This window comes from Heteronotia binoei, chromosome 15, assembly GCF_032191835.1.
Source record: "Heteronotia binoei isolate CCM8104 ecotype False Entrance Well chromosome 15, APGP_CSIRO_Hbin_v1, whole genome shotgun sequence".
Classification (NCBI taxonomy): Eukaryota; Metazoa; Chordata; class Lepidosauria; order Squamata; family Gekkonidae; genus Heteronotia; species Heteronotia binoei.
The window spans coordinates 66,312,399-66,326,105 of record NC_083237.1 but is presented as its reverse complement, the minus strand read 5'-3'; the positions used below and the strand labels follow the sequence as shown (position 1 = coordinate 66,326,105).

At 49.4% G+C, this 13,707-nt stretch overlaps 1 protein-coding gene across 1 annotated transcript; it reads right to left on the bottom strand.

The window, feature by feature from the left end:
- Window positions 1-2,180: 2,180 nt before the first annotated feature.
- On the bottom strand, window positions 2,181-13,420 carry PTGES3L (prostaglandin E synthase 3 like). The gene is made up of 7 exons (XM_060255273.1): window positions 13,364-13,420; window positions 13,088-13,227; window positions 12,407-12,473; window positions 9,706-9,804; window positions 9,002-9,091; window positions 3,194-3,247; window positions 2,181-2,561 (listed from the first exon to the last, which is right to left on the bottom strand). The coding sequence occupies exons 1-7, from the start codon at window positions 13,418-13,420 to the stop codon at window positions 2,550-2,552; spliced, it is 519 nt and encodes a 172-aa protein (XP_060111256.1). The 3' UTR covers window positions 2,181-2,549.
- Window positions 13,421-13,707: the final 287 nt, after the last annotated feature.

Here is a 13,707-nt window from a genome sequence, read left to right as displayed (position 1 = left end):
TCCAGGCAAAGAGGTGTGAAGAACCTCAGCTTGAGACCCTGGAGAGCCACTGCCAGTCTGAGTAGACAAGACTGACTTTGATGGACCAAAGGTCTGATTCAGTAGAAGGCAGCTTCATAGGTTCATATGTTCAAGGGAGGGGCAAATAGAAAGTCCTACCTTACAAAGCTGGTGTAATAAAGTATGGGACATAATAATTCAAGACAAGTTAGTCGCCAGTATTTCTTTATGAGACAATCCCAAAGCAGGGGATTGGTTTACAGAAAAAATGGTTTTGTTTTCTTGAATATATTAATAATAAGACGACTGTATTTGGTAAAATTCCGGTAAAATATATGAATTTCATGATTTATTAACTTCTTTGACTGATGGATAGATGTTTCCCCTTCTCCTCTGGTGGTTGGGTGGCCTGATATACATGTAATGGTATGAATTGTTTTTTTTATGATAAGGCATGTGATGTATGTTTACTCCTTATGTATGTTGATGGCTTTAGTTGGTTTTGTAATTGAATTGATGTGTTATTTTAAAACAAAAAGTTCTTAATAAAAAATGTAAATTATAAAAATAATAATAATAGAATTTCAAAAATAAAAGCGGAAACTCCTTTGGGTCACAAGCAATGTCCCCTCGAAGCTGCAGAGTCTTGTGAGCAACAATTCTACTTTGTGAGCTCCTGCATCCTTTTGTGTGCTCTGGGGTCAGCCTTCCTGAGCTAAGAAGAAGAATAAGAATTGCAGATTTATACCCCGCTCTTCTCTCAACCAGAGACTCAGAGCGGCTCACAATCTCCTGCATCTTCTCCCCCCACAACAGATACCCTGTGAGGTGGGTGGGGCTGAGAGGGCTCTTCCAGGAGCTGCCCTTTCAAGAACAGAGTCTCAGAGCGGCTCACAATCTCCTATATCTTCTCCCCCCACAACAGACACCCTGTGAGGTGGGTTGGGCTGAGAGAGCTCTCCCAGAAGCTGCCCTTTCAAGGACAACTCCTGCAATAGCTATGGCTAAGAAGAAGACTGCAGATTTATACCCTGCCCTTCTCTCTGAATCAGACTCAGAGCAGCTCACAGTCTCCTTTATCTTCTCCCCCCCCAATAGACACCCTGTGAGGTGGGTGGGGCTGAGAGAGCTCTCCCAGAAGCTGCCCTTTCAAGGCAACTCCTGCATTAGCTATGGTTAAGAAGAAGACTGCAGATTTATACCTTGCCCTTCTCTCTGACTCCGTCTCAGAGCAGCTCACAATCTCCTATATCTTCTCCCCTCCCAACAGACACCCTGTGAGGTGGGTGGGGCAAAGAGTGCTCTCCCAGGAGCTGCCCTTTCAAGGACAGAGTCTCAGAGCAGCTCACAATCTCCTATATCTTCTCCCCCCACAACAGACACCCTGTGAGGTGGGTTGGGCTGAGAGACTACACTATTAATACAAATACTTATGGGCTGTCCCCTGTGCATTTTGAGCCTGTATTTGTAAGTTTGATTGATTTGTTATCGTACACTTTTGCAATGGTGGTCATGGGGAGAACCTTCCAGAAAAAGCAAATTTGGGGTAGGGAAAAGGAGTTAGAAAGTCTCAGGAGTGGAAAGTCTCAGCTGGATCCTATCACACACCCCCCCCTGGGCAATCTTAAAGAGGTTTGCCACCTGCTAAACCCATTGAACTCCAGAGGGTGTAGAAGGGCAGAACACTTACGACAGCTCTGTTGCAAGCCCCTTCCATGCCCACCATTTTGCCCACATTTCCTAAACTGATGGTTGCTGGAAAACCTGAGCAGAGCCTGGGCTCTGTGGCTCAAAAGCGTGACGGAAGAATGCTTTGCTCCTGATTCTTTACTGTATTTGTGGCATAACTCTGCATCAGAAAGGCTGCCTCTGGAGACCTTCCTTTGGGCCAAACTGCCCCCTCTTCAGGCCTGAGGAAAGTCTGCTGATGCTGGATTCATGTAGTGCCGTCATGTTTGGGAGTGTCTGTCTTAATCTTATGCCTTTGTTGAAACTTGCAACAATTAACGAAGAACAAATTAAAACTAGTATCTGAGACCAGTGATTTAGCAGTTAGCATGTGTATGTGTTTTCTTTTTCAGCTTGTGCTTTAGTAAAGAGGAAGAAATCTTCCTTTCCGAGCCCAGCACTACTTAAGACTAACCAAAAATAATTCTTCGTTGCAAAAATGGACGGCAGTCTGCAAAGAGGCCAGGTTTATTATCATTACTTACTGGCAGAGTTTTGAATAACCTCCTATCTTTATACACAACATCCATAAGAAATTGAGGGGAGGGGGGGGGGATTGCTGAGGACAGGAAGAATGAAGGCGGGAAAGAGTTGGAATGGGGGAAGGTGCTGGTGAGAAAAGCAAAAGCCAAACAGAAGCAGGCAGCAGAATTCCATCTAATGTTTCTGCCAGTAGGTGCAGTCACTCCTTTGTCCATCTAGAACTGCTTCCCAGTCCTGGGTTAGCCCTGGAACCCCCACAGCATGTCCTGGAGCAGAACTGTGAGGCTGCATCATGTTTATGTGACAAAGAGATCCATTTCTTCTACAACTTGTGGTTTTCAGATGTCATCCTGAAAAAAAAGAAGGGGCAGGGACAGGTCAGCCCTTCATTTCATCATAGTGCCTGCAAAAACTCTTGAAGGAAGTAGTGATGCTAACTGCTTTTCGGTTAGATACGGTGACCTCCGCTTCTAAACTACAGAACATCTAAGCTCTTTGCACTGGTCTGCTCTTTTGTCAGCAAGCACCACACAGTCTAGCAATGAAAGCCAGTGCGGGGATTCAAAAAGACAGGCAGAGTTGAGAGGATGTGATCTCACTCGCTCCTGTGGTCTACGCTTGCTTGCTTGTCACTTTGACATCCAGTCGTTACATCAAAACTCCCACATTCTCATGTCCTAGAAGACACAACTCAGACATCATCTTCGTCAGGCCAAGAAAATGTATTGACCCTTTCAAGGAAATCAAGATGACCCAACACTGGCTTGCTGGGAAGAGACGTGGGAGTGAGAAAGCCTCCCTGAGATCCCCCTAAAGCGAGGGTGTCCAGTGCCAGACTACTAACGAGGCCCATTTTGACATATTCTGTGGTATCACTTCCAGAAATGCTTGTGTGTACATAGACCTGAAGATCCTGTACCCAAATTAAGCACGCACTTGCAAACGTGTCCCTCGTGATCTCATTGGAGGAGGTGGTACTTACATCCAGGTCATCCATGGCAGGGGGTACCGCCTTGGGGGTGACTTTCTGCAGGAGCTAGAATGGGACAGAAAGAGCCTCCGTGAGGATTCCATCTAATGTTTATGCCATCTAAGTAGAAGGCCAGTAGGTGCCATCACTCCTTTGTCCATCTAGAACTGCTTCCCAGTCTTGGGTCAGCCCTGGAACCCCCACAGCATGTCCTGGAGCAGAACTGTGAGGCTGCATCTCAGAAGGGCCCCTCCCACTCCCCACCATTCTGCTTCTGCCCTGCTCACCCTTGTGTGGGCTGCTGCCGCCTTTGTGTGCTGGAGGCTGCCTAGGCCTCACCTTTCTAACATCTCTTGCCCCGTCTAATACCTGGAGTCAGAGGAAGAAATTGGCATTTTCCAGTCTTGTAGGACTGCCACAGCCTGGAGGAGAAACTTCAGTGGTGCTGGGCGCTTCCTGCTTCCCACACAGAGCTTCAGTGCCACAGACTCGTCAGATCATTATCTGTATGCTCTGACACCTGCTAACACAAGCTGAGCCCATGCATCTCCTTCCCTGCCTGCCCTGTGTGGAAAGGAAGGCCAGCCTCCCCACCCCTGGCTAGAAAGCAGTGGCAGCTGCAGCTACAGAGGCAGTCAGGGGCTAGGAGCTGACTATGGCTGCTGAGCCAGGCTTTACTCTGTCTGCTTTGGGGTGTGGGGTGTGGTGGGAGACAGTGTCAGGAGCTGAGTGGGGGCTTTGCAGCCTGTTTTGCGTGACTGGGCATTTGCCAGTTGTGGCACTCAAGTAATCTTGAGGTGTCACACAGAACGGGGAGGAAATTGCGAGTGTCACAATCAGGGGCACGCTCCCTGGACAATCTAGGCCTCATGCTGAAGCATGTGGATGGTGGAGATCTCAGAGACAACACTGGAATTTATTTTTGTCTGACCTCCTCTTAGAAGAACCCTGTGTTGCACACCCAGTACAGGCTGGGGTTCCTACTGGTTATACAGGAAGCGGTTCGTCAAGGCCAGTCTTGTGCGAAGAGGGGACTGTCAGGATGTTGGTCTTGTGGCCTTCAACATCCGTGTGAAAGCAGCCGTGTCCAGCCAAGCTCAAAACTTCCCAGCTACCAGAGCACCACACGATCGACCCAGGTTATTATGGTCTCGTTCAAGGAAAAGGTCATATACTAGGCCTACTTTATGTACCAAGCAGGCAGCATGATCCAGAACCGGCCAGCTTTTCCAAGCAGCATCACCTATACATATAATGTATATGTCAAGCTCCTACATATTTCTTACTCTTAGAAGCTGGGTTGTGGTATTTACTACCTAATAGCCAGGGCCATCTGGCAAAAGGGGGGGATAGCTTCTCATGAAGTATTGTTATGTCTCACGAGTGTGAGAAGAAGTACCCTAGCAACTTCAAACATCCTTCTCTTTGATATGCAGTTTTTCCTCTCTGTTGTTTATTGTTGTAACATTTGACCCTAAAGGTAGAAGCGCCTGCCAAATACTAACAGCTGTGAACCCCCATTATATATCTCTGTGTGTGCTTTGAGTCTTCAGTTCTTTCAGTTACCTGTCCTGTAAGCATCTCTAGGTCTTAATAAATGAATCTATTTGAAATAAACAAAGGATATCGTTATTGGGACTATCGCAGCTTGACAGTATAGATTGATGTTGATAAGTAAATTAGGTGGACTACAACTAGGAAATACACGTCCTTTTGTGATTCTCCTAGATTTACAGAAACACCAATTGGCAGCGGACTTTATTACCTTTTATGGCTATCCAGACCAAATGGCCAAGCCACACTGGTTTACCGTGTGATCAGTCTGCACACTTAATCAACAAACTGCTTGTATTTCAGCCCACAATACCTGACCCCCTCGTCTGGCGAAGTGTGCTTAGAGAGCGCACGAAAGCTTACGTTCTGAATAAAACTTGGTTGGTCTTAAAGGTGCCACTTGACTCCTGCTTTGTTCAAGCAGATTTCTTGTCATCTATGAAGTGGGGCAGATATTGCATCCCTGCAAGGATCAAGCCCTTTCTGCTATAAGCACAGTTGGTTTCGTCTCCTCTGTTTTGCCAGTACTTTATGAGTCTCATGAGCCTGCCTGCAGAGTTTTTAAATCTACACTTGGCGGGGGGGGGGGGGGGTCGCATACATGGCTTTTGGATAGGTGATAGTTCCTCTGGGCCCTTTCCCTGCTCTTAGGAGGCCTCAGCTCTTTGGTTGCTTGTGGAATTGAAGGGTATCAAGAGGATTTGTGAACAGTGACAGGGGTGTGGGGGGGTCAATGTCGAGTGGGACAGAGTCCACCTGAAGGCCAAGGAGGTGATGGCAAAAGCGGTGAAGAAGGCTCCTTCCTCACTACTACTATTCTGCCAGTTGATTCTTTAGCTTGGAGAAACGTCGACTGCGGGGTGACATGATAGAGGTTTACAAGATAATGCATGGGATGGAGAAAGTAGAGCAAGAAGTACTTTTCTCCCTTTCTCACAATACAAGAACTCGTGGGCATTCAATGAAATTGCTGAGCAGACAGGTTAAAATGGATAAAAGGAAGTACTTCTTCACCCAAAGGGGGATTAACGTGTGGAATTCACTGCCACAGGAGGTGGTGGCGGCCACAAGTATAGCCACCTTCAAGAGGGGTTTAGATAAAAATATGGAGCACAGGTCCATCAGTGGCTATTAGCCACAGTGTATGTGTGTATATAACATTTTTTGCCACTGTGTGACACAGAGTGTTGGACTTGATGGGCCGTTGGCCTGATCCAACATGGCTTCTCTTATGTTCTTATGGGACACAGAGTGTTGGACTGGATGGGCCACTGGCCTGATCCAACAGGGCTTCTCTTATGTTCTTATGTGACACAGAGTGTTAGACTGGATGGGCCACTGTCCTGATCCAACAGGGCTTCTCTTATGTTCTTATGTGACACAGAGGGTTGGACTTGATGGGCCGTTGGCCTGATCCAACATGGCTTCTCTTATGTTCTTATTCATCACATTTATGATGCAGGCATTTCTGTCACTTCAGGTGCCCAGTAGACCATTCTATCTTACAGAGACACCTGGAATTCACCTGGAAGTGGCAATTCAGTGGTTTCAGTTTCTCAGTGGATTGCACGCAGGGTGCGCTTCTTAGCCATCCTGAATCTGCTGTCTGGGGCCAACACCTGGAGGTTGTGCTCAAGAGAGAACCAACCAGCACTGAATCTACTTCAGAAAGAAACCCCGCACACACCAGCTGTGAGCATTTATACCATGCAGAGAATCTGGGGATTGTGTGGAGGTGGGTGGGTAGGACCAGCATGCATATGCCCACTCTCAGTCTCCTGGATCATCTAAATTTATTTATTTATTTTTATTTATTTATTTGATTTGATTTGTATCCCACCCTCTCCGCCGAAGCAGGCTCAGGGCTGAAGACACAGGGCTAAAGGAGATGCTGCTTGGAAAAGCTGGCTGGTTCTGGAAGGGATCATGCTGCCTGTTTTAGGTGCAGTGAGTCTGGCACTGAATGAGTTGGTTAAGAGCCTGCAGGTCCCACATTGCTGCTAGAGAAACAGGTTAGTATAGCAGCAAAAACATAAGAACATAAGAGAAGCCGTGTTGGATCAGGCCAATGGCCCATCCAGTCCAGCACTCTGTGTTACATAAGAACATAAGAGAAGCCCTGTTGGATCAGGCCAATGGCCCCTCCAGTCCAACACTCTGTGTCACATAAGAACATAAGAGAAGCCCTGTTGGATCAGGCCAATGGCCCCTCCAGTCCAACAATCTGTGTCACATAAGAACATAAGAGAAGCCGTTGGATCAGGCCAATGGCCCCTCCAGTCCAACACTCTGTGTCACATAAGAACATAAGAGAAGCCATGTTGGATCAGGCCAATGGCCCATCTAGTCCAACACTCTGTGTCACATAAGAACATCAGAGAAGCCCTGTTGGATCAGGACAATGGCCCCTCCAGTCCAACACTCTGTGTCACACAGTGGCCAAAAAAAACCAAAACCAAGTGCCATCAGAAGGTTCACAAGTGGGTCTAGAAGCCCTTCAGTTTTGCCCCCCCCCCCCAAGTACTAAGAATACAGAGCATCACTGCCCCAGACAATTCCAATAATATACTGTGGCTAATAGCCACTGATGGACCTCTGCTCCATATTTTTATCCAATCCCCTTGAAGCTGTCTATGCTTTTAGCCACCACTGCCACCTCCTGTGGCAGTGCCCTTGTTAACTATATGAGGCATGAAGATTATCTTTTCTTCTAGACTCAGTTGATATTTAGCCATGCTGATCCACCTTGTTGTACTCTAGATGTTGCGCTCCACAACTGGTGCAAAATGAGGCAACTCTGCCTTTGGCAAGAATCAGCCATTTTGAACACAAAACGTCTGTTCACATCCAATTTCTTTCTTAAAGCTCTTGCAGTCTCAGGCCTGCAGAACTGAAGGACCCACCCATGCCTGTGTCAGCCTCCAGGATACCACCAGTCTGCCCAACAGTGACTGAGGCCTCAGCCAGGGCTTCCTCTGTAAAAAGCCCCTTCTCCATGGATCAGCTTCCAGAAGGTCAGAAGGTCTGCCTCCCTTTTGATTTTTAGGAGAAAGTGAGAGATGCAGCTTTTAGGTGGGATTTTGATTAATGGATTTACTAGACTTTTCAGCAGTCCAACTTGGTACTGTTGGATCTTGTCAGTTGCTTTGAGTCCCCTTTGTGGGGAGAAGTGTGGGGTGCAAATATTTAAATCAGGGGTCCCTCAATCCTCTTGAGCCTCTTGGCATTCTGACATGGTGGGTACAGGAACCAAATGGCTGCCACACAATATGGTTGCTGCAGGAGGTAGAGCCGGCCACAAAAGGACTGCAACTTAACTTCAGGAACACAATGCGGGTCCTTGTGCTGCGGGGGCAGCTGCTGTCAAAGCAACATTTTAAAAAAATCTACACAGCTTACCAAATCTTCAACAGCCAATCAGAAGCCTTGCTGGGCAGAAGCCCTCCCTGGCCCCGTCTACTTCCTAAAAACATTTGGTGGGTGCCAGAAAGTGTCGGCAAGCCCCCTGATTTAAATACATAAAGCTAAATCATGCAACCTAGATCATGCTCTGTGGGCCAGTTAACAAGGAACTAGGTTTCACTATGGAAAACTCAGGTTCAGATTGTGCACTCAGCTATGAAGACGGCTGGATGGGCCTTGGCTTTCTGGCAGGGCTGTGTATGCACTACAGAAGCCCTGAGAACAACTGCAGAATTTAACCTTTACAAAATGGGCCGTGAGCGACAAGAGGTGGGAAGGGAAGCCCATGTCCAGGAGGAGCAGCATTGGTGTTTCCCAGGACTGGTGCCAAGACTTAGGTTTAAAGCTCTTTCAAAGTCTGAAAGACTCACCCCATGACAATCAGCAGGCACAAATTTGCATAATTATGTACTGGTCACAGAAAATCAGCTTTCTTTATGCAGATTATAGATTTAATTTTTGATGACCTTTTTAAAATTCTCGTTTGTCTCACAGGGATTAATAAACGAACCTCGCTAAGCGCTTTGTGCACTGACATTCTTGCCTGCTGGTGGAAAAGCTCCAATCTTCTAACTCTTGGGCTTAACACAATTGCCCACCGCGTGGAACTGGGCTTCTTTGCCAGGCACACACCTGCCTGAGCATGAAGGCCTCGCAGTTCCCCATGCCTTTGAGGAACTGCTCCAAGGAAGCTGCAGAGGTATGGCAGGGATGAGAACTGCACCCAAAGAACTTGAGCAGCGCTAATTCTGACAGGAAGGGAGCTCAGAGGAGGCCTGGCCTGGGCTCTTCAGCAGGACTCACCTCTGCGTACTGCTCAGCCATGACGGCTTCCACTTCCTCATCTCCTGCCCAGTCCCTCCAGTTATCAAAGTCCACAGAGAGCCACGCTGGCTGCAACGAAGACCAATTGTTAGAACACCCCGCAGCTCCCTCTCTGCACCGGCAAAGTCCAGCTGCCCAACATGAATGGGGCATCCTGACTGTTTCCCCTCTGCACAAAGGAGGGCAGAACTCACCTCTGCAGGAGTCAACTTTGCCCTTTTACTCCCCCCATCAAGGAAGAATTCTAACCTGTTTGGCCCCTTTCCAGCAGCTCTGCTTCCTAGAACTACTTGAGAGCTTACTGCAGCCAAAACGGCGACCTTCCCATGAACCAGATGTAGTAATTAGGGTCAGAGAAAGCCAGGATCTGCCATAAAACTCAATGGGTGGCCTGGGGTCAGTCAGCCTCTCTCTCCCTCAGCCTAACTACTTCACAGATATGTTGTGAGGATTAAATGGGGGTGGAGAGAATGAGGTTCATCACTCTGAGCTCCTTGGAGGAAAGACAGAGTTAAAATGTACGAGGTAGGCTCCCCTTTAGCTTAGCAATGACTCCAACCCTTAAGTCTTCTTCACGCCCCTTGTCGGTTTAACAGTCAGGTCAAACTCAGCATGACAGATCCCCTCCCCCTCAGCTCCATTTCAGATGTGGCATGGAAGGGATGCACAATGGAGGCCCCCACCTTAAACTCTTCCTGGGTGAGTCGGGGCCAGGGCACTTTATCCTTCCACTTGCGCACAAACAGGGTGATGGATCTGCCCGAGCGCTTGTTCTGGGAATCCTGGAAGAGAGTGTGTGGAACAGAGATAGCAGGCTGTGGGAAATCACAACCAAGAGTTATGCAAGTCCTTCTCAGCTGGTGAGGCAGGGCAGCTTAAGGTGCTTAACCGCGCAGGCCCAGAAGGTCTCTTAACTGTGTCCAAAAAAAGGGAAGGTACACAGCCATACCTAAAAATAAATGGTATTGCCTCCTTTCTAATCGTTTTTATTTCATAAATGCACATCCCATTATCTGAAATACTTTCAAGGCATCTGGCAGCCCAAATAAGCAATACAAACAAACCACAAAGAAAATCTACTGAAAGCTGAGCAATCATTATGATATCAAAGAATGAAAAGGTCAGTCTCTCTCTTGCCCCCTCTGCAGAGCCAGTTTGGTGTAGTGGTTAAGTGTGCGGACTCTTATCTGGAAAAACCTGGTTTGATTCCCCACTCCTCCACTTGCAGCTGCTGGAATGGCCTTGGGTCAGCCATAGCTCTTGCAGGAGTTGTCCTTGAAAGGGCAGCTGCTGTAAGAGTTCTCTCAGCCCCACATACCTCACAGGGTGTCTGTTGCGGGGGAGAGGGGAGGTAAAGGAGATTGTGATTGCTCTGAGACTCTGAGATTTAGAGTATCTTCTCTCTCTCTAAGCAGCTTGCATATGCAACTGATAACAGAGACTTTGATATACCTGGGAGGCTCAGATATGCAGAAAAAGAGATATCTGTAAGAAAATGGCCTGGAATAAGGTTGAAAAAATGGAATGACAGGTAAGGTTGAAACCACCCCCCTGTATGTAGAAATATCGCTATCAAGCTAAAATTGTATTAAATCAAAGAATCTTTAATCAAATTGTAAAACTTAGAAAACACACATAAAAACCCATCAGCTTCAGTTACATAGACATGTGCCATCCCCTAGTGTAACCTCCCCCACTCCCCCAACTGGGCTATACGCACCATTGCCCAATGCTTTATTCAAAGTTGTCTTTCAGAGCAATTTGAATCACTAACTTCTACTGTCTACAAAGTTCTCTCCAATGGGCCTACTTAAGCATAACAACAAAAAGACACACGCATTCCGTGTAAACATTTTTACATCTGGATGTTGAGTGCTGTGCTTTGGTCAGGTGTGTTGTAATTTTTGGAAATATGCTGTATATTATGTGTTGTATAGCTTTAAATGCATGTGGTGTACATGTGTTTGATGTTATTAGTAAGCACTACCTGGTCACCACAGGGAAAATACTTGTAGAAGTGTGTAAGTTTATCTCCATGTGTATATGTGCAATTTTACATAGACGTCTGTTTGCACTAGGGAGGGGCACCTCTCTATGTAACTGAAGCTGATAGGCCTTGAAGGGGATCATATTCTTTCTCAAGTCCCTCCGGGGCCTGGCGGCTGCTGCTGCAGGTCCCAGACCAATTTCGCACTAGACCTTTAATCCTGGTTTAGCACTGTCCACAAGCTGCCATTCAACACTAAAATCATACAGGGCCGGCTCGCCCACTAAGCAACTAGGTGGTTGCCCGCCCGCACCTCCTCTCTCCCTTCAGACCCTTCCCCACCCCATGTCAATTTCAATGCTGGAACCAGCTCTAGCACCACGTTCTGGCTCCCTGCCTCCCCCTCTCCCCACTTGGCCTCCTCCCTCTCTTCCTACTCTTCCCCACCCCATGTCAATTTCAGTGCTGGCTCTAGCACTGTGTTTCACCTATCTAAAGCACCCCCCTCCCTGGCCGATCACCTGATCGTGGGTAAAACCGCGCCATGGGGCCAGAACACGCTTACAGTCCGTCAGGATCAGTGTCCTGAAAGGGCGACCCCACTGCCGCTGACTCCTCCCCTCCCCACTTCCTGGATGGGAGAGAAGTCAGTGGCAGTGGGGTCGCCCTTTCAGGACGCTGATCCTGACAGACTGTAAACGTGTCCTGGCCCCACCGCGCGGTTTTACCCGCGATCAAGTGATTGGCCAGGGAGGGGGGGAGCTTTAGATAGCCGGAACGTGGTGCTGGAGCCAGCACTGAAATTGACATGTGGTGGGGACGAGAGGGAGGAGGAGGAGGCCCAGTGGGGAGGGGGGAGGCACGGAGCTGTGGAGGGAGGAGGCACGGGAGTGCATGGGGGGGGGCACCAGGCAGTGAGTCTGCCTAGGGTGCCATGAGGCGTGGAGCTCCCTGAAATCATAGAATTGGTTTCTTTGATGCTGGCCCTCACAGTTATCAGATTCAACTTCCCCCCTCCCCTTTCTCCCTGGTAGTTTTCCAGTGTGTCTACTTATTTTATTCAGCAAGGAGTTTCTTGCTATCAATACACATTTGTGACTCACACACACCCATTTTGGGCTGCCCGGCTTTAACAGTTACAGCTGCTTCCAATATTGCATCAGACATTCTCTTCTGAAGGCACAAAAACCATATTTTCATTTATTATTATATAGAGTTATTCATTAATTATTCAAGGGTCTCCTCTTCAATGCCCTGATCTGGAGAAGGAGGCCTGCAGCGCTGCACATGCGGGAGGTCCTCCCCGGCTGCTTTCCCAGGGTCCCCGCCGGCCTCCAGCTTTGTGGTGCTGCTGCTGCTTCAGAGCCGGTGGGCAGGGGCGGGGCTGAGCTGCTTACCTTGGAATTCACACGGGCGTAGAACTGGATCTCGTTGTGCAGCTCCACACCATCGGCGTCCTTGCAGCTGCAAAGGGACAGAGCAAGAGTGGGCCGGCCTGAGGGAGGGAGCCCTGAGGGGTGGCCAAGACATCCTGCCCCCCTCCCTCCCCCCAGCCCCCCTAGGGTTGCCAACCCCCAGGTGGGGGCAGGGGATCCCCCTGGTTTGGAGACCCTCCCCCCGCTTCAGGGTCGTCAGAAAGGGGGGGGGAGGGGAGGGGAGGGAAATGTCTGCTGGGAACTCTATTATTCCCTAGGGAGATTTATTCCCATAGAAAATCATGGAGAATTGATCCGTGGGTATCTGGGGCTCTGGGGGGGGGGCTGTTTTTTGGGGTAGAGGCACCAAATTTTCAGTATAGCACCTAGTGCCTCTCCCCAAAATACCTCCCACGTTTCAAAAAGATTGGAGCAGGGGGTCCAATTCTGTGAGCCCCCAAATAAGGTGCCCCTATCCTTCATGATTTCCTATGGAAGGAAGGCATTGAAAAGGTGTGCCGTCCCTTTAAATGTGATGGCCAGAACTCCCTTTGGAGTTCATTTATGCTTGTCACAGCCTTGATCTTGGCTCCACCCCCAAAGTCCCCAGCTATTTCTTGCATTGCACTTGGCAACCCTAAGCCCCCCCCCCCACCCACACACCTGAAGAGCAGGCGGTGGTCGTCCAGGTGCAGCTGCACGTCGCGGCTGTCCTCCACGCAGAACTCCACGAAGACGTAGCGCGGCCGGTCGTACCACAGCGTCTTGGCGGCGGCCCTGCGGCGGGTGGAGGGGCGGGCGGGTCAGGCGCGGCCGAAGGGGGCTCCGAGCCCGGCCCTGCCGCCCCCTCCTCCCCGCGGGAGCCCCCGAGGGGCGCAAAGCGGCCAGCCCCGACGGCGCTACAATCCCCCCGCAGCCGCCTTCCAGCCTCCCACTCACCGGGCCATGGCCTCTCACGACGCACACTGCCCCGGGCCGGCTGCTGCTGCCAGTCATTGGCCGCCCGCCCAGCCCCTCGGGGGGCCAGCCAGCCAGCCAGCCAGCATAGCAGCTCTTGCCGGCCCAGCGGGGATGGGGCCAACTTCAGAAAGGGCGTCTCCGCCAACCCAGGAAAGGAAAGGTCCCTTGGACAAGCACCAGTCCCTTGCGACTCTGGGATGACGTTGCTTTCACAGCGTTTTCACGGCAGACTTTTTTACAGGGTGGTTTGCCATTGCCTTCCCCAGTCCTCTACGCTTTCCTCCCAGCAAGCTGTTACCCACCTCGGAAGGATGGAAGGCTGA